At 36.9% G+C, this 21,659-nt stretch overlaps 2 protein-coding genes across 2 annotated transcripts; both read right to left on the bottom strand.

The window, feature by feature from the left end:
* Positions 1-204: 204 nt before the first annotated feature.
* LOC145147204 (dihydrolipoyl dehydrogenase, mitochondrial-like) lies at positions 205-2,871 on the bottom strand. The gene is made up of 2 exons (XM_079075060.1): positions 2,492-2,871; positions 205-1,638 (listed from the first exon to the last, which is right to left on the bottom strand). The coding sequence occupies exons 1-2, from the start codon at positions 2,765-2,767 to the stop codon at positions 388-390; spliced, it is 1,527 nt and encodes a 508-aa protein (XP_078931186.1). The 5' UTR covers positions 2,768-2,871; the 3' UTR covers positions 205-387.
* Positions 2,872-3,731: 860 nt separating this feature from the next.
* Positions 3,732-5,431, bottom strand: LOC145147188 (putative protein phosphatase 2C 47). Its single transcript, XM_079075058.1, has 2 exons — positions 5,250-5,431; positions 3,732-4,839 (listed from the first exon to the last, which is right to left on the bottom strand). The coding sequence occupies exons 1-2, from the start codon at positions 5,313-5,315 to the stop codon at positions 3,892-3,894; spliced, it is 1,014 nt and encodes a 337-aa protein (XP_078931184.1). The 5' UTR covers positions 5,316-5,431; the 3' UTR covers positions 3,732-3,891.
* Between the last annotated feature and the right edge of the window lie 16,228 nt (positions 5,432-21,659).

Raw genomic sequence — 21,659 nt, 5'->3', positions numbered from 1 at the left:
AAAAAAAAACTTCATTCAGTTCATATAGACATGATTTTGAAGCTTTCCAGAAAAGACAAAAGACATATCTTACCGGCAAGTAGATTCATATAGCATCGAAATAAACAAATAAACAATAGATGGTAAAGCCTTGATTCCCACCATGGGAAACACATCTCATTCTCCCCCCAAAGGGTATATTCATGTAAATGTGCAGTCAACACATAAAAAACACAACAATCTATACCTCTTACACAAATCCATCATTATTAAACCATATCAAACTGCAGTTATCGAAATTAGAAAGAAAGAAAAACAAAAAAAACTGTCGAATGTATCTTCAACCACTTCCACACGAAGCAGCTACAAATGTATTCAAAACAAAACCCAACCCACATCACATTTTGCCTAAATATGAATGGCTTTATCATAAGTGGCCATAGCAGCCTCCTTAACAGCCTCACTCAATGTCGGATGTGCATGACACGTGCGTGCAATATCCTCACTTGAAGCATCATACGACAACGCTAAAGCCGCCTCATGGATAAGCTCACCTGCATTTGAACACATGATATGAACACCCAAAACCTTATCCGTTTCCTTTTCAGCTATAATCTTCACCAACCCATCCGCATCATCAATCGACTTCGCCCTACTGTTTGCCAACATTGGAAACTTTCCTACCCTGTACGCCACCCCAGACTCCTTAACCTGTTCCTCCGTTTTCCCAACAGACGCCACCTCAGGATGGGTGTAACAAACACCCGGAACCTTATCGTAATCCACATGTCCTTCTTTTCCCGCGATAAACTCCACACACGCAACTCCGTCCTCTTCCGCTTTGTGGGCCAGCATTGGGCCCGGAATCACATCTCCGATTGCAAACACGCCTTTTACATTTGTGGTAAACCGTTTGTCGACCGGAATCCGTCCGATTTTATCGGTTTCGATTCCGATCGTTTCGAGGCCGAGTCCGGAGGTGAATGGAATCCGACCGGCGGAAACGAGAACGACATCGGCTTCGAGGACGGTTTGTTCACCGCCAGATGACGGTTCGACGGTTAGTTTGACTATATCGGTTGAAGTATCGACCGCAACAACTTTTGTTTTCAACATGAATTTCATTTTTTGTTTTTCGAGAATTCTTTGGAATTGTTTACGGATTTCACCGTCCATTGAAGGGACGATATCCGGGGCGAATTCCACCACGGTTACTTCGGAACCAAGGCGGCCCCACACGGACCCCATTTCCAATCCGATGTAACCGGCTCCGATTACGATCAATTTCTTTGGGATTTCGGTTAGGGCTAAGGCTCCGGTTGATGAGACGATTCTTTTCTCATCGATTGTGATTCCGGGGAGGCCTTTGACATCGGAACCGGTGGCGATTATGATGTTTTTACCTTTGACGACTGTGTTTCCGCCGTCGATTGTGTCGACTGAGATTTCGGAAGGGGATAAGAACTTTCCGGAACCTTTTACGTATGTGACTTTGTTTTTCTTGAAAAGGCCTTCGATTCCTTTTGTTAAGTTGGAAATGGCTTTGTCTTTTTGGCCCATCATGGCGGGAAGATCGATTTCCACGTTGTCGAATTTGACACCATGTTTTGCGAAACTGGTCTTGGCTTCGTGGTACATGTGAGAAGAATGAAGAAGGGCCTGAAAGTAAAAAGATAGAAACAAGTAGTGAAGTGAGAAAAATGTAGTTAAATTTCAATATAAATGGATAAAAATACAATTTGCCAACATCTATAACCTTCTCAATTCACTAATTAGTATTTTGGTTTCTCGTTTCTAAGTTCCAATTACACCTACTTAATTGGTAAAATTACTAACTTGAACTGCCTAACCTACAATTGGTGTAAGAAAGAGTTTCACTTTCACCAACCCAAAGTTAGTGTTAGACAATCGTCACATATAGACAAGCATAAGAAAGGAATGGGAACATTATAATCATAACAGAGAGTTTTACTCACTTGATGCAATAACTAATGTAAGTAAGTATATACAACCTTCAAAGGTTAGAGATCTCCACAAGCCACATACAACTATTTTCAACAACCAAGTACACAAATTTCTGGTTCAGTAGTTCTCCAGCAAATACACAAACTTAGACACAGATATTCATCAGATGGACATACACAAACTTGAATGACACAGAAACACTTGGAATCTAAATCAAAAAGAAAAAAGAAAAATTCTAGTCATCCTGATTCGGTACTGTTTAAAGAATTAGGTTTTAAATGCAATAAACAGTGTATACTATAAATTCATATGAATTAGGGATTTATAAGTTAAATTTCACGTATGACTCCCGTATGAAGGACAAGGCCGGGCATACCATCAAAGACACATAAATCACCTAAAGAATACAGAAACCTAGATATAAGAACACATCACAGACACACATATAGACGAAAGTAGATCCAATCGTTCATAGAAACAAAACACAAATACATGAAATTAATAGTAGCAAAAAAAAACCTACCGATGAAAAGAATAAAAGTTGTACCTTAGAAGGAATACAGCCGACATTGAGGCAAGTACCACCAAGAGCACCACGCTTCTCAATACAGGTAGTTTTAAGCCCTAACTGAGCAGCCTTAATCGCGGCGACGTAACCTCCGGGACCTCCTCCGATGACAACGACATCGTTCTCATCGGATCCTGATGCGAATCCTCTTGTGAAAGTAGATGAAAGAGCGAAGGAATACCTTGCGGCATCTGAAGAGACGGTGTTGTTGAACAGATTGATCGCCTTTCGTCTGGCCAAATTCGCCATCGCCATTTTGGAATACAATTGGAAGGTGAATTTGATTAACGAATAGAGTGATTTGAATAACAGCTTGAGTTATGAGCAGCCACCCCCTTTCTCCTTTGTATATTATATTTTCTGGTTCTTGGTGGAAGACGGAATAAGGTGGACGGCGGTCCAGGGTAAGAAAGTTCCTTTTTGATCCGGTCCGTTCATTCAGCTGTTTCGTGTCAAATAACTTTATGACTATGTATATTAAATAAAAAAAATTAATTAAATACCTACAATAAAATTTGTTTAAGATTTTGATATGTATATACTTGCAAATTTCTTTTTTCTTTTTATAAATTTTGAAAAACATTATATATAACTATTGTTACATTTTATTTATGTAGTAATAATAGTATCAAACATGTTTATTGTTTTAGGTTTGCCATTATTTGGAATTTATTTTCAATACAATCATCGGGTGGGTTAAGATGCAATTTTTGCGGGTGAACGTTGACTTCTATACGAAGAAGGGTCCAGATTTTTAATATATTCGGGCAGTCAAACTTGGCTTCTTAACCTTTATAGTGTGGAACATAAGCAATTATAATTTTGCCTTTACTAAATTGAGCTTTTAATTTGCATAAAAGTCGTTATAGCAAAATAATATATAATATATTCTCAACAATATCACATGGTATTTCTTCGTTTTACAAGCTTCCCATGCAATTTGAGAACATAAATAAATAATGAGGTTTTTTTTTTTTTTTTTATTTCTATTCCATGCGTTTCACTCTGTTCATAAACAACACAAAGGGTAAGGATTGGTTGGGGATAAGGTGTATGCTTTGGTTCACACCAAACTTATCAACACCAATCCATTTAAACCCATACATATATCATCTCATCTTATACCCATGGATTCAAAACAACACTCCTTTTCATATATAAATTCAATCAACACCAAATATGACAAAATAAAAAGCATTAAACTTTTAAAATAAAAAAGTCCAAAAACCTCGTAATATCATTAATCAAAACTCTTCATAATTCATTAATTCAATCAGATTCTACTACCAAAATTTCAGGCCACTTTTTCTAACTCGCCTGAAGTAGCCCCACAAACAGACTTTAACAAAATGGTGTATGTAATATTCACATCCTACGTGTCAGTTCTCTCCAAGTAGACTTCTTCTGAGTGTATTTCTTGCTTCTTCACTCATGGCGATGCGTCTGGATTTCGGGCGGGTGGAGCCCACGGGTGATTCGACCCGTTTCTTGAAACAAACAACAATAGCAGTAAGATTATCAGCAGCATGAAGCCTTAAACCTTCTTTCACAAGCTCCATAGCACACCTTTTCGGGTCATTATGCCTCCTTAATTCTCGCCTCACAAGACTCACAGCTGCTTGATTTGACATCACATCCCAAATCCCATCACATCCAATTATCATAAACTCATCATCTTCTTCACTCAACACCATTACACTCACTTCCGGGTTTGCAATCAGGGGAGAATTTGACCCGATTGGTAACTTCAAATACCAGTCTCCAAGGGCCCGCGTAACCGCCAGGTCACCGTCTAAGAACCCGCCTTCAAAGCACCCACCTAACTCCTCCACTCTCTTCTTCTCTTGTAGACAAGACGGTCTATGATCTTGAGACATCGGAATCGCGATTCCATTCCGACATAAAACCGCACGACAATCTCCGGCGTTAGCGATTACCAGATGTTGACCGAGAACTAAAACGGTTAACGCGGTTGTCCCACAGTCATTGTTGATGCTGCATTCGTTGGCTATTGCTTTGTCAGCAAGTAAGAACGCTTTGGAATGGGAATCTTCTAGATCTTTTAAGAATGTTTTGTTTATGTCTGAGGATTGTGGGAAATCGGAATCTTCAAAGAGTAGTTTCATGACGTGGTTTTTGACATATGATGATGCTTCAGAGCCGCCATGGCCATCGAAAATGGCGTAAAAGGAACTTGGGAATGACCATTTGTAAAGATCGCCTAGGTGGCTTGACAGGTCATCGATCCGGATGTGTTCGTCTTCGTTAAATTTGCGGGGCCCGATGTCCGTGTGGCTTCCTGATCTGATGTTCGTTAAATTTACATCCTGTGACAAAGCAAATATATAAACATTAGTGTATATGTATTATCTTTAAACCCTAGAGTGGAAGCTCAGGCTTAACCAAACCCTATTAGAATTGAATAAGTCGGAAACTCGGAATTGATATTGAAATTGGAGTAGAGTCGATTCAAGATTCGAACTAAATAAACCCTATTAGAATTTTAAGAATTAAGGTCTGTTTTCCACGCTTAACATAAAAACTTCAAATCTTCATAGCATAAAACTCGTAACATGTTTTATTTACATTCAAGAACAATAATTCAAGTAAACCCTAATTGCATTAAGAACAAATACGTAGGTACATCGGTAATAGCGTGGCAAGCCCAAATTAATACGAAACAATCAATGATCGAAAGAAAGCAAGAAATCGTAGGCTAGAGGAAAGAAGAATTTACCGAATCAGAAACGGAGACGATATTAATAGAGGCGGAATTTGTATAAGTTTGCTTAGACATGTTCATGTAAAAAACGATTGGGTATTTGTTTGATGAAATTGTGGGAGCTGCTGTATAAGTTTAAAAGGAATTTAATGAAATTAGGGTTTGAACTTTGAACTTTGAACTTTGAGTCTTTGATTGATTTAGCGATGTATAGTTGTATGTGAATATATATAGTAAACGGCTGCGTGTAAACAGTAAAGTAGATCAACTGAAATAAACGCGCTAATTTCGTATTTCTCATCTGATTAGGACTCTTAATGTCATTTTTAGTTAATTGTAAAATGTAAATATCATAAAAATATATATTCTATGGAGGGAAATACGATTTTATTTTTTAATGTACGCGCAATATTATATTAACTTCTATACCATATTTATATTTTGGTAAGATTTTAGTTAGAATCCATATTTATCGATTAATAAAATCGTAAAAATATCTGTAATATTATTTTTAATGTCTACTTTTTTCAGTTTTAATTTATTAAAATAAACATGTGGTATTTAACTAAGTAAAAAAATCTTATTATACCGTATACCTTGCGATTCTTAGATATCAAGGAAATAATATATTGAGAATATTCAAACATAGTCTAAGAATTGTTGATCAATTAATGAATTAATTATAAGTTTTCAAGTTAATAAATACAGAATCTCTAGTTTTTTGGATATAAAATATATACGTTGTCAAGTTTGCTAGTTGCTACTAGGCATTTAAGATTTTAAGTATAACCGGTTTTATTTTTTTTTGATACATGGATAAAAAGTAATTTAAATTTGTGTGCACTTATGATACTTAGATCTAAATTTTTCTTTTTATGATGCATTCGATCATTGAGTTCCAAACAAATTGAATTCTTAACTATAGTTTAACCCTTAACTCAAGCTGAAGTTACTTTTAATTTCATTAAATTTATGATTTAATCGTTTTTAAGTTCGAGTACAAACAGAATTATAAGAATTATAAGATAAACCAGAGTTATATTTAATTACATTTTATCCGTCTCTTTGGCATTTGCAGTTTCTTTAGGTCCATGAGTTTTCTCAAATTATTGATTTCTGTCTTTAATTTTTTTTTTATCTTAGAGTGATGGTTCCTGTGGTTTCAATTTCTTATGTGGTATGTCATTTATCCATATAAAATGACGTTTATACTATTTTCACTATCTTTTATCTTTATTTAATTATTTTTAATATCTTAATAATTATATATTAAAAGTGAAAAGCAGTTGGGCCCACCACCCCACTTTCTCCCATTTAATTACATATCTTTTCATCCATTTTTTTTTCTTCTCTTCCACCGCCTACCACCACATATCGAAGCCACCATAAATGTTACGACAACCTCCCTTCCCCACCCCTTGTCGTCCAACTACAATACAATCACCCACCACACGACCGAACATCTGCAAAAACTCATTCCCGACAATCTCTTTCTTTCTCCATATGGTGTCTTCATCACCAATCCCCCCTTCCTCTCTAATGTCGTTGACAACCATCGAACAACGCAACCCTTCCAATGTCACCTCTACAACATGGACCAGTGTCGCCGACAAACCCATCACACCCACACCCTCCAGCACCACAATCGATCTTCAAACTGAATTGGGTCTATGTTTGTGAAACATGCCCTCTGTAACAACCCAAGAAACAGATATAAAAATTTTCACGTGAAACACCAACAATTTCATTCATTAGTTGTTTCAAAATCCATCACCAAATAAAATATCAAAATATCATAGTACAATTATTCATAATGCGGAAATCATGAGGGATTGATGTTGTGCCATCACGTTGGACCCTTCCCTTTTCAAACCAGAAGTACCTGAAACCATAACATAAACTATAAATAAGCACAAAGCTTATTGAGTTCCCCAAAGTACCACATATAAATCATACAACTGGGCTTAACCTAGTGACATGTTCCAACCCGATATACATATATGGGCCCAACCTTGGGGTGTATTTCAACCTGATCAACGCATATGGGCCCCACCATGGGGTCCCTACCGGGTTAACTCAATGATAAGTCACATGCAAACACTTATAAGTCACATAACAGCTATCATCATACATAACACAATGATGGGTCGGCATTGGCGCCTTTGACCCATTGATACAGTGAGAAAACTCACCTCACAGTCGGATAAAAGCTGAAACAACATGTTGCTCCGGAAAACAACTCTATCGGTCCTCTCTATAAATAACAGTGATCAAAACTCAAACTACAACTCAAAATACCCAAAATACCCCTAGGTCAACTAGGTCAAAATCTTGGTCAAAGCCAAAAGTCAAACAAGTCAACCGGGTTAACTCAGTGAGTACGATGGGCGTACTCAACACGTACGCGGGGCGTACTACTCGTTGACCAGAAGTGGAGGGGCGGACCACGTATGTGCAACGTACCCTTTGGTACGCCCAACGTACGCGTCTGCCAACTTTCCTTTACACTAATGGCTTAATCATTTAAGCCCTTTCACCCAAAATCTAGATCTAACCCTCACAAAATGCCCTTAATCATAAAGTTTCCAACTTCTTGATTTTGCATGGCTAATAAGTGCTCAAATCTAAAAACCCTAACTTCTTAACTCATTAAGACAACCTAGATCATGCATGGAAGGAAACTAATGCCCAAGATCACATTTTTATGACTTATCACACCCTAAAACATCTGAAAGGACAACTCAAAGGTCCTGAAGTATTCCATACTCATAAGGATCAAGATTTAGGACAAAAAGGTGCAAACGTTTAAGCTAGAACAAAATCTAATGAAATACTCATCAAGTTTTGAGCTTTATACCTCCAGAAGATGCATAAGGGAGTGTAGTTGTTGGATCCAAAAGCTTGAGTGAAACACCACAACTCCGAGAGTCTTCCTTCACCACCAAGATCACCAAAATGGCACCAAATGACACTCCAAAGCTTCAAAACACACTCATACACTTTAGGGTTTCGAAATAGAGGCTAAGAGAGATGGAGGTTGGAGTTAAGAAGGAGTGTGGGGCTATAATGATGTTTAAATAAGGTCCAAACTCTAAAATTTAAGGTTTGCACCTTGGCCACGTACGCCCTGCGTACACAACATACGCCCAACATACACATGCATGGCCAAAAATTTACAAAAATGCCACTCGGGACTAATTTTGTAAAGAAAACTTAAACCAAGGGTCAAAATGGAATACCTGAAAATCAAGATGTTACAACTCTCCCCCACTTGGACTAGACGTCGTCCTCGAAGTTTGATGCCGCAAATAAATCAGGGTAGTGCTCTCGCATCTTCGATTCAGTCTCCCAAATCCATTCAGAACCCCTCCAATGCTGCCACTAGACCTTGACCAAAGACACCACTTTGTTGCGCAAGGCCTTCGTCTTCCTATCCAAGATTGTCACTGGTCTCTCCACATAATTCAGGCGATCATCAACCTCAATATCATCCAAAGGGAAAACTGCGGAATCATCGGCTACACACTTCCGAAGCTGAGAGACATGAAAGGTGTTGTGGATTTGACTGAGCTCGCCAGGCAAATCCAGCCGGTATGCAACCTTGCCCACTCGGGCAGAAATCCTGAAGGGACCAATAAATATGGGGCCCAGATTCCCCCGCTTCCGAAATCGTATGACACATTTCCAAGGTGACACCTTTAGAAGCACCAAGTCCCCCACGTGAAACTCGAGGCCCGAACGTCGCCGGTCTACATAACTCTTATGTCGGTTTTGCACGACTCGCAACCTGTCACGCACCTGCTGAATCAACTCAGTGGTCTTGAGTACTACTTTAGTACTCCCCATGACCCGATGCCCAACCTCCCCCCCCCCCCCAGCAAACTGGGTCATACACCTCCTCCCATACAACATCTCAAACGGTGGTCGGCTAATACTGGCATGATAACTGTTGTTGTAGGAGAACTCTGCCAGTGGAAGGTAAGTATCCCAACTCCCTCCCAAAACGAATACACATGCCTAGAGCATATCTTCGAGCGTCTGAATCGTCCACTCGCTCTGACCGTCGGTCTAGGGGTGGTATACTAAAATGCAACTGGGTACTCAACTCCTTATGAAACTTCCTCCAAAACCTAGAGGTGAAACAAACACCCCGGTCTGAAACCACCGAAACTGGCACCCCGTGCCGAACCACCACCTTCCGAATGTAGATGCCAGCTAGCTTCTTAGCATATATACTCTCGGCAATCGGTATGAAATATGACCCAAATAGAATCAACTACACGTGTCGTCGTTGGCAACTTTGTGATGAAATCCATGGTAATCTCTTCCCATTTCCACATGGGAATGGGTAACGGATGCATCTTGTCGTGGGGTCATTGATGTTCGGTCTTGACTTTCCAACAAGTCAAGCATCGATCTATGAATCATGATATCTCCCTTTTCATACAGGGCCACCAATAATTCAACTTCAGATCCCGATACATCTTTGTGGTGTAACGTCCCAAAAATTAAAACTAAATTTTTTTGTTTTTAAATTAATAAAACTATTATCCAAAACATCATCATAGAAATCATGGTGAATCAAAGTGTATCAATAACATCCCAATACATTAGAGAAATATAAAATGTGGAACGAGGTGGTGTGTGCACTACAGTCATCCCGGGCTTTTCCCCTTCGAAGCAGAAGTACCTGAAAACATAAACTGAAAACCGTAAGAACAAAGCTTAGTGAGTTCCCCAAGATACAACATATCATACATAATAAACATATAATGGGCCTCGCTCGGTAAACAGATATGTCAGTCATCGGGCCCCGCCCGGCATCGGGCTCCACCCGGTATACATATAAACATATAAACATGTAAAAACATAACACATGGAATAATCACAAAGATAAATAGCATACATAATTGTCATCGGGCCCCGCCCAGTATACATATAAACATATAAACATGTAAGCACATAACACATACAAGATTTACGCAGACATCTAGCATCCTAAACATAACAAACCATGGGCCAGCATTGGTGCCTTCGACCCACTAAACACAATGAGGAAACTCACCTCTAGCTGCTGAAGCACTCAAATGAATCTCGGTCTGCTGGTCCGGAAAATCCCCGCGCTAACATCATCAAAACATATCCAATTAATAATTTGATCTTGACCCATAATCAAGAATCTAAGCTACTTGACCCATATCTAGAGTAAAAGACCATTTTACCCTTCTTCTTACTTGGCCTAAAACCAAGGCCCAACCCAACTACTCAAAAGGCCCAAATTCCTAAATGGCAACCTGAAGCCCAATATGGCCCAATCTTCTAAATTGGGCCCAAACCCATCATGGGCCTAAATCCAAGAGAGCCCAATATACTAGCAAAAGCCCAACATCAGAATTCTAATGGCCCAACAAGGCCCAACCTTAAAAGTCCAAAGCATGGCCCAATTTCGTGAACGTCAAGCCCAAGCGTCCATCTGATGAGTACACGGGGCATACTCAGCTCGTACACTTAGCGTACTCCGTCTGGGGTCAGTACGCGCAACGTACCAGCTGGGTACGCCCAACGTACTCCCCAGACTACCAATCCGCTTCATTAAGACAATGTGCCAAACTCTCATATCTGATTCTATAAGGTAACTTATCACATAAAGTTGGCAACTTTACACCCATGCATGGCTTAATGGGACTCAAAGCTCAAAAAGGAGCTTAATAAAGATCTTAATACTTGCATGGACCAATATCCTCCATAAAGTTTGCATTTTTATGAACAAGGGACCTCAATGGAGCTAAGATCTAACATCCATGGCTTCTGGAGTAGATCAAATGCTCAAATTTAACTCAAAAGACTCAAAAATGCATAAATAACACCATAAAATGGATATAGCACAAAGGACAATCAAGGTGAGAGCTTTTTACCTCAAAAGGCTTGCTAAGGTGAGATAACTCTCGATCTACAAGCTCAAGATATTCCCAAGCACCCTCCAAGTGTTCCTCTTCTTCCTCTTCACCACAAAACACCAACAAACTCACTTTCAAGCTCAAATCTCACCAAATACACTTAGGGTTTCGATATTAAGGCATAAGGTGATGGAGGTTGATCATTAGAGTGTCCAAGAGTGAGATAATTTGTTTAAATAGGGTGCAAACCCTAAAAATTAGGGTTTGCCCCTGCCTCGCGTACGTCGTGCGTCCTCCACGTACGCCCCGCGTACACGGATGAATCCTGTGATCCAGAAAGGGCTAGTACGCTAAGCGTACTCCTAGAGTACGCCATGCGTACTAGCTAGGGGACCAAAATGTAAAGTTTTGCATTAAGGGCTAAAAGGGAAACTTAACAAAATACGAATGTTACAATTCTCCCCCACTTGAATCAGACTTCGTCCTCGAAGTCCGTTGCCCCAAATAACTCCGGGTAATGCTTCCTCATATCGTCCTCCGACTCCCACATCCATTCTGAACCCTTGTGATGCTGCCACTGAACTTTCACCAACTCAACAACCTTGTTCCTCAAGGTTTTCGTCTTCCTGTCAAGAATTGCCATCGGTCTCTCGATATAATTCAAGCGATCATCTACTTGAATATCCTCCAATGGAACCACCCCGGAATCATCCACTAAACCTTTCCGCAACTGAGAGACGTGGAATGTGTCGAATCAGATGAGTTGACTCGACTGGGTTGACTCAATTGACTTATGGATTTTAGTCAGTTTGACTTTGACTTTGACAAAGTTTGGCCAAGGGGTATATTGGGTATTTTGGATGGTGTTTGAGAATTTGGTATTTTGAATGGATAGGTGTCGGTTAGAACTAAGATTCAGAGTCGAGACCTCATCAACTATTGATCAGATCGAGAGGTGAGTTTTCCTCACTGTACTTACGGGTCGAAGGCACCAAGGGCGGCCCAGTGGATTGGATATCCTGTTATATGATAGTATGTTATTATGCTGTGTAGATCCGTTAGATTCGTATCCTGCTGAGTATGAGTTAGATCTGCATGATTATATGCTAGTTGTTGATATGCGTAGATTGGTAGATCTATAGGACTACCTATGATTTCAGGCTCCATACTTATCTGTCTGTTGAATATATTTGTTATATGTTACATGTCGACATATTTTGTTGGGTTAAGGTTGTACTGCTTTGTGTTGTAGCCAACAAACCCTGGAGCATTCCAGATATGAGTTGAGGGTCGGGTAGGGCATCCCAGACTCATACTAAGGGATCAAAAGCATTCCAGATATGAGCTAAGGACCGGTTGATATGCCAGACTCGTACTGAGGGCTTGAGGGTATTCTATTCTGATGACTGAGTGGACCTGATGTATATTAGTATTCCAGTCCGATGACTAATTGAGCCATGGAGCAAGCCAGACATAAGTTGTGGGCCCCAAGGGCAAGCCAAACTTATTGTAACGCCCGTAGATCCGGGCTAGTCAATTTAGAGATAATAGGGGTCGAAAACGACTTTTTGACAAAAGATTATTTAGAATAAATAATCTTAACCAAGTTGTAGAATACGTCTCAAGGGTTCCGTACATATAAAGAACGTTGAAATCCGAGTTATAACGAAGAAGTTATGGTCCGTCGAAGTTTTACGGCAAAACCGGCACGGCACCGGGAGATGTAAATAGTGAATTTTTGATAAAGTACTTTTTAGCCTTAGTGATCTAAACAAAATTTGTATTATACGTTAAATCGAGAACATACGAAAAAGGAACGCCCAAATATGACTTCGTATGAGGAAGTTATGAATTTTCTAAGATTTGGCATAGCAGTGCACGACCCGAAACTCGAATTTTAGTTCGAGCGGTTTTTGACCTACGCGACCTAAATTAGAATTGAATATCTCATTAATAGGAACTCAACGGTAAAAATACAGACGAAAACAGAGTCTGTATGTAGAAGTTATGAATTTTACGCGGACATTTAACAGTATAATCTCCTCGTGCTGTTAAATTTAAGATCGGCCGAGAATTAGCCGGTGGAGTCAAAATGAAAGTTGTAGATCTTATTTTTACCTACGCGTGGATATAAAGAACGTCAAAAATGGAGCTCGTATGTGAAAGTTAAGGATTTTAGAAGTCGGAAGTGTGATGTGCGAAAATGGGTGATGTGGCACAATCTTGGCCATTGCTTTCTCCCCAAGTCTTGCCACTAGATTGTGACATGTGGCACCAAGTTCAGCCATTTTTCACCCTATAAATAGAACCTCTCCCACCCTCATTTTCTTCACACATTTCTCATTCTTTCTTCTCTTTACTCTCTCTCTAGAACCTCTCTCTAGCCCCGAACCCCCCCCCCCCCCCCCGAAAAGCCTAGGGAACCTCCCTAGCACCAGGCGGAAGCCCCAGAGTGCTCAACGGCTCCGAAAAGAAGAACTTTTCGGCTCGGGAACGCTGCTCCAAGCAAAGCCCAATTTTCTATAAAACCCGCTGTAAGTGAGCTACGTCTACGTTATTTTTAATATAGCTTTTATTTAATTATAGTAACGTTATTAGGAACTTATAATAAGTACTTGGGCTATTATTATGGGTTATATAAGTATTGTTTAACGCTTATATAATAGTAATAATAGCTAGACTATTAATTAGTCTCGACGAATAATAGACTAAACTCTAGTGGTAATAATACTAGGTTTCGTCGAAGGAAATTATTTTTAAGAAGCGAAGCGTTGTCTGAGTTCGGAATCACCACCTTTTCAAGTGAATGCATGGTCCGTTTCATCTTACACATAGATATGAAGTATTTAATATAAATTACGTGCTATGTGTGCATATTATCTGAATACTTGCTGTCTATGTTGGGTGAAATATTTTTATACACGTTTTAAATGATTTAAATTGTATATTTATTTTATATCTACAAAACGTGTTGGGTAAAACATGGGTAGATGTAATAGTTGCTGTGTGACCAAATAAAATAATGAGAGGCCTCGATATAGATGTTATTGATGATCCAGTCATCTAGCGGAGTATAGATGACGACCACGAACTAATCTAGACAGTCCAGTGGAACGCTAGCAGGCTCGCAACCTGTAGGTGTTTATTTGAACTGTGTGCTCACCAGCAGTACTTCATCCCCCACATGGTTGCCTTATTTGACATGAATTGTTGAGGAACCCCCGAAGCATGTGTTGTCACCCCGATGAAAGTCCCTTAGACTAGGTCCCTTGTGTTAGATGTTTTAGGGACGTAAAGTGAGGATAACGGGAACGGGTAATCGGGTTTGTTTGGTTTGATAAAGTTAATAAACTTATTTATTGTGGGTTGAAAACCCTATGTACTCACCAGGTTTCCCATTCTGACCCACTCAGTTTATTTATATCACAGGTGTTGATATGAAGTCACATTACACTGAGAGATTAAGGAGATATAAATCACTAGTGATAATGAATGTAAGTTCTGTTTATGCTTATGTTTCTGTATTGACGATGACATCCCAAATGTTTTAAAATGAATAAAAATACTTTTCTTCGGAAATGCTTTGATAACGTATTTATCATGTTTTACTGGGAACAAATTCTACAACATTTTTATTAAAAGAGGTACTCTGATTTTTATAAAGCATAAACAAAATCGGTCTTTTCTGACCGTGAAAATGGGGATGTCACAATTGGTATCAGAGCATTAGTTTAAGCGAACTAGGAATATGGATTTATTTCTAGACTTAAACTTAGAATGCTAAGCAAGGATTGTGAGGAGTGTGTCTAATAAAATTTAGGTAAAGCACCTGAATAGACACAAGCACTAGCTAATTTAGGGAAAATGCCTAACATGCTTTTATGTGCTAAATGATTTATGATATGCATTGTATGATCGGATCTATGGTCTGTTGCCGACCGGATCTAGAAACTTTATGTGTTCAGATTTCTAAACGTTTAATTACGGTATTAGAACTAGCATATAACTTTTCGGAGAAATAGGGAGAATTACACGTCGATCGTAAATAAAATCTTTCCTATCTTAATTCTTGTCATTGCACACCGAACGTCTGATTTGGTATATAGATCGAAATGGAAAGAACCCGTAGTAGAGCCGGGAATGCAAATGGGAACAGGAATCAACCACCAGTGATTGAAAAAAATACCTGTTGTAGCAGATGCTCCTGAGCCAACTACAATGGTCGGAGTACAAGCCATGATACGGGCTATGTTGGCTGAACAACGGGAAGAGATGAGGCAAATGTTGCATGAAAATAGGGACGAACCTACAATGCCAGTTGAACATCCCGAATTGAACAATGGGCAGTCAGAAGGAGGGAACTACAGTGGGACCGTTGGTCAAGCCAACCCACCAATAGTTCAACAAAACAACCAGTATGACGGAGTCGAGAGGAATGGATGCAAGTACAAGGATTTTCTGACTTGCAATCCATCAACTTTCACTGGAAAGGAAGATCCGATCGGAGTCATGGATTGGATCTCGGAGATGGAGTTAGCTTTCATGACGTGTGGTTGCAAAGGCAAGTTACAGACCACCTTTGCAGTACGTCAATTCCGAGGAGGTGCTGTGCGCTGGTGGAATACCCTGGGGAAGACTCTGAGCCCCAATGAGCCCCTGCAATTGACATGGGCAGAGTTTTTGGTGCAGTTCAAACGCAAGTACTGCTCAGCCCAAAACCTGCTCGAGCTAGAGAACCAGTTCCTGACCTTGAAGAAAGGAAGCATGTCAATTGATGAATACACCAACAACTTCATAGAGAAGATGGAGTTCGCCTTGCGTCTTGTTCCGGATGAGCTGACGAAAATCGACAAGTACGCAAAGGGACTTCCATGGGATTACGCGGTGCCAGTGCGTCAGGCACCTACTCTGGAGGCAGCTATCTGGGCTGCCAAGTATGTGGAGGATATGATTAAGGGAAGAGTTGCCAACAAGATTGAGGTTGGTGAAAAGAGGAAGTTTGAGGGGTCTACGAGGCCCAATAAGAAGATCAAGTCTGGTTCAAAGGAGTTTAGCGAAGGAGGAAACAAAGTGAAATGGTGCGAGAAGTGCAAGAAGAAGCACTTCGGGAAATGTAGCGAGGAAGTGACTTGCTACAAGTGTGGGAAGACCGGACATTACGCCAACGAGTGCACTGCCAGCAAAAGGGTGTGTTATGAATGTCGTGAAGAAGGGCACGTTGCTAAGGATTGCCCGAAGAAGAAAGAGGCGGCAAGACCAAACATTCCACCGAAACCGAAAGCAAGAGCGTTCCATATGATCCTTGACGAAGAAGATGAAAATGAAAGGGATCGGGAATGAGGATCTATGAAGTAGTCGTGTAAATAGTACCACGTGGTGTAGCCTATTAGAGGCATAGTATAGGTTGAACTTGAACACCTATGTAATCGTTTCAAGGAATAATATAAAACCTTCGTTTTGTTATCTAATGTGTCAAGTTGTTATATGGTTTTCTTGTATGGTGACTTGGGTGAACTGCAAGACAATACTTGGGACGAGTATGAGTAGGTGTGAAAGGTAGTAGAGGCCTATACTACCGGAAGCACAGGACTCACGCTTGGATCAGGGAAAGTGACAAGGTTACCAAGAAGCTAGTAATTGATACCGTTTTATTCAAATATGTTGTTACCATCGTTTCGGTAATGACTAAGAGGATGATTGTTATTCCGACCCTAGTGGTCATATCGAATTGAGTCTGACTACGATAAGTATGTTACGTGGTTCAGAGAACCAAGTTTGATGTAGCATCTGACTTAAGTCGGAAGATTGAAATAAAAGATAATCAAAGCGATCGATAGAGGTATCGCGATAGTTGCTTGTAGCTAGAAATGCTACCTTTTAAGATGTGATTAGAACATGAAGAAATGTATAGTCTGTTCTGGAAGACTCTAAGAGACCTGAGTCTAAGCGTGGGAACATACGATGATAATTCATTAGAATATGACACATCGGTCCATTTTAGTAATAAAATAACTTATCTTAAGTTTGTTAAGAAGAAGAAGCAGTCTCCAGTAAGGATCGAGATTGTGACTTGAAGGTCATAATTTGGAGTATAATGTAAGATAGGGAGCAAGTGCAAGATCGAGCACCGCCTGCAGTCAGGAAGTCTTAGAGTTAGATACTCGTTCGAAGAAACATCAAAGTTACGGTTACTACTTAGGATGAAGAGATAACGTATGGAGTCATCATGTGAGCCCTGTTTCGTTGATGATTCCGGGACGTAATCATCCTAAGGGGGAGATAATTGTAACGCCCGTAGATCCGGGCTAGTCAATTTAGAGATAATAGGGGTCGAAAACGACTTTTTGACAAAAGATTATTTAGAATAAATAATCTTAACCAAGTTGGCATAGCAGTGCACGGCCCGAAACTCGAATTTTAGTTCGAGCGGTTTTTGGCCTACGCGACCTAAATGAGAATTGAAGATCTCATTAATAGGAACTCAACGGTAAAAAGACAGACGAAAACAGAGTCACTAAGCTTCGTGCTTACAGTTTTTAGTTTATGGTTTCAGGTACTTCAGATGACCGTGGCTAGGCGAAGGCGTGACCGTACACATCCTGATTTTTATGCTGTTGATCTTGGGAGACTCTGATTTTAAGTAATGTTTTGGAAACAATGGTTTTGTAAACACTTTGATTAGTAAATGGGTTGTTTTGAAAGATTTAAATTTGTTGAAAATTTTGGGATGTTACAAATTGAAAATTGTTGGTTTGTTAAGTTTCATCATCTAGAAATACGATTGCAAGTTGCAAGTAACATGTTTTTAATTCTTTATAGTGGCAATTAAAGCTATAATTAGCAAAAATGTATTATGTTAAAATGTATTCTATGTATTCTGCTAGAATGTATTCTATGTATTCTGTCATATTCTATGTATTCTGTCATAATATATAAATTGATAACATGCTTTTAACCGTTCTTAGTTTTTGTTGTATTTGTGATAGGAATGGCTGGAAGAATGTGTTGAAGACCTGATAGAAATAACTTGAAGAATGCATAATAGATTGATCACACTTACAGTTTAAGAATGTTGTTATTTTTTAACAATTTTATTCATTTTTATTGATATTCTTTTAGAATATGTACAGTTATAAAATGTATAAGACTATTAGTCTGTAAGAATATGTATGTATTTGTATTTAAGTTCGGATGTATCAGAATATATTTGAATGTTGTTATTCTCCAACTGGAGATTCAAGAATCTGTGATTTTTCAATAATATTCTAATAGAATAAAATTATGAAAGAACATCATTCTAACAAAAAAACATTATGACTGAATAAAATCGGTTATTTTTACAAATTACGTTAGAATTAAAATTGAATTAATTTAAAAAATTCAGATTTTTAAAATTAGGAGAACTATATATCCCTAAAAATCCGAAAATTTCCTTTTTTAAATAGTTAATTGTCCAAAATATCATTATGTTGAAATTTGTGTGATTATATGATACATGTTATCTCATTATAATATCATAGACCTTCATATCATGATCATTGATTATATTTCATCCGTTAGTTCAGATTTGTGCTTACGAGCACACAATAGATGCTAGGAACACATGAACCTAGCCATATATATATATATATATATATATATATATATATATATATATATATATATATATATATATATATATGGTCCGATTCCCGTGAGGACTCTCTTTTCGATGAGGACTCGTGAGGACACCTTAAAAAATTGAAAAAAAATCTAAAAAAAATACAAATCATAAAATCGAGCATAGTACTATATCCGGGAAAAAAAAATTGGAAAAAAATTTTGCATCATTAAAATTGAATCATGGATCATAAAAATTGAATCATGGATTATAAAAATGATCCATGCTTCAATTTTAATAATCCAAAAAAAAAAATTCCATTTTTTTTCTCTTCGATATAGTACTACGTTTGATTTTATAATTTGTACTTTTTTTAGATTTTTTTAGGTGTCCTCATGACTCTTCACTTTAAAAAGAGTCATCACCCTATATATATATATATATATATATATATATATATATATATATATATATATATATATATATATATATATATATATATATATATATATATATATATATATATATATATATATACTATCAATTAGTTTAGGACAATGTAAAAGTGAATGAATATTATATCATTAGCTTTGTGCTTGAAGTGCCTTTACAAATTTGGTTTTCATCATGACATGCAAAGATAATGTTAGGTAAAAACATTATTATATCATTATAAATTTATAATTTTATGACTAATTTTTCAGATTGGGTCATTAAAGCTCCCATCATAGTTAATATTTTATTCTACAATAGGTTTCGGGTAACAATATTGTTTTTTTTTAACTAATAGCTTAAGGTTTTTTTTTTCTTATAAGGTTTTGGGAATATTTCTTTCAAGAATATATATATATATATATATATATATATATATATATATATATATATATATATATAGAGAGAGAGAGAGAGAGAGAGAGAGTGTGTGTGTGTGTCGGGTAATTTCAATTAATAAAAAAAAGGTTGAGAAAGAAGAAATCAATATCAGTCATTCATTTATTCTTGCCGCAAAATCATATGTGAATATAAATTTATGTATATTCATATATGAATTAACCATATCCACTCTTATCCGCCACCTCCCCACTTCCACTTCCTCCACCTCTACCACCACTACTACTTTCGCCACCACCACTCGCCATCACCTCCGCTAACACAAAAGAAATAAAAAGTGAGAGCAGGGGAGGTTTTATTGTGGTGGCCGTTGTGTCACCGATAACGCCTAAATGTAAAAAATTTTGATTTTTTTATATTATTGTGCCACTACTTAGATTTTTCGTACCACCCCTAATTTAAAATCTTGTGTGCGACCTGAATGAGAGCGTGAAAACGAATATTGGCTTTCTATTGTAGAATACTTTTTTTTCAAAAAAAACAAAAATCGAATATATCAACATTTCTAATTTTTTATGATACTATAAATCCACATCTATATCAATATATTTTTCTCATATAATTTTTTTATTTTTAGAATTCTTTTTTATATCAGATCACATCTCACATATATATATATATATATATATATATATATATATATATATATATATATATATATATAATTGTTTTAAGTTTAATAATTATAATCTGCTATATGAAAGATGAAAGTTAAGTATTAAAAAGATGAAAGTTAAGTATTAAAGAAAAAAGTGGTTAAGCACTAATATGATATTAAAAATAAAAAAAATAAATTTAAACCTAAAGAAGTTATAAAGTAATTAAAAAAAATTGTAGATAGTGAAATTTAAGGTAATTATATAATCTTAAAATTATAGTTGGGTCATGGATGATGACATGAGGCCCATTATTCCCACAAAGTTTTTAGGTGGATTCATTTAGATTTCTGATTCCTGATAAAATAAAATTCCAACTTTTTTGCTTATATACCCAATTAGCCATTTATTTACACCAAGATCTAGTAACTTATTTTAAAACTAATAGTATTTTCCATTTTCAGTTATAATAAAAATATTATTAACTAAATTTTGTAGATTCTTTAGCATAGTATTATAAGAAAAAATTCAGGAATTTTTAGAAAAAAAAAACTACGTGATTTTGTAAAATATAAGGAAATAACCAAAATTTTAAACCTAAGCATTATATATAGACTTATGTCTGTTATAAAAAATGTTAAATAAGATATTTATGTAATAATATGTTAATTAGTCGTGTTTAACTACTTATAAATAATTTATTTTGTTTATAATTTTTATTATACAATCTAGAAATATACTGTAATAAAAATGAGTTAAATTTGTGAAAAAAAACAGTAAATACGAAAGTATATATATATATATATATATATATATATATATATATATATATATATATATATATATATATATATATATATATATATATTGGTGATAATGTGTGAGTTAGGTTCATTCTTAAATGATCAATTAGTGTGTCAATGTATAACCAAACTCCTGACTAATCATTAACTATTTTTTTAATTAATTATTCATGGTCAATTTAGTTATTTTGTTAATTCTCAATAAATTTTTTTCTAATTTTCAAAATTTTATGTTGATTAATAAATGATGAACGTAAATTAAGGTTCGTGGGTCATCGATTTTCAAATTAGTTTGTTTACAAAGAAAAAATAGTTGCTTCTTTTTCTTTAGGGTTATACCCCTGGACACACAAACAAAATAGTTTTTTTATGTGTGGATCAAGAATAGAGTGGCAACAACAACCAAAAAAAAAAAAAATTGATGGAGTTTGTTGCCTTTTTGATCCGACAACAATAACAAAAAAAATGTTTTTATGTTATGGTATATTTTAATGTGGTTTGCTTTCTTTTTGATTCAAAGACAGTAACAAAAAAAATGTTTTTTATGTTTTGGTTTTGCAAGAACATAAAAGAGAAAAAAAAAATTTGCCTTTTTTTTCTTTGGACGTAGCTACACACAAAAAAAAAAAGGTAATTTT

This window comes from Lactuca virosa, chromosome 1 (assembly GCF_052849685.1).
Source record: "Lactuca virosa cultivar CGN04683 chromosome 1, Lactuca_virosa_CGN04683_v6, whole genome shotgun sequence".
In the NCBI taxonomy this organism is placed as follows: domain Eukaryota; kingdom Viridiplantae; phylum Streptophyta; class Magnoliopsida; order Asterales; family Asteraceae; genus Lactuca; species Lactuca virosa.
The sequence above is the reverse complement of the archived record's forward strand: the minus strand, read 5'-3'. Positions and strand labels throughout refer to the sequence as shown.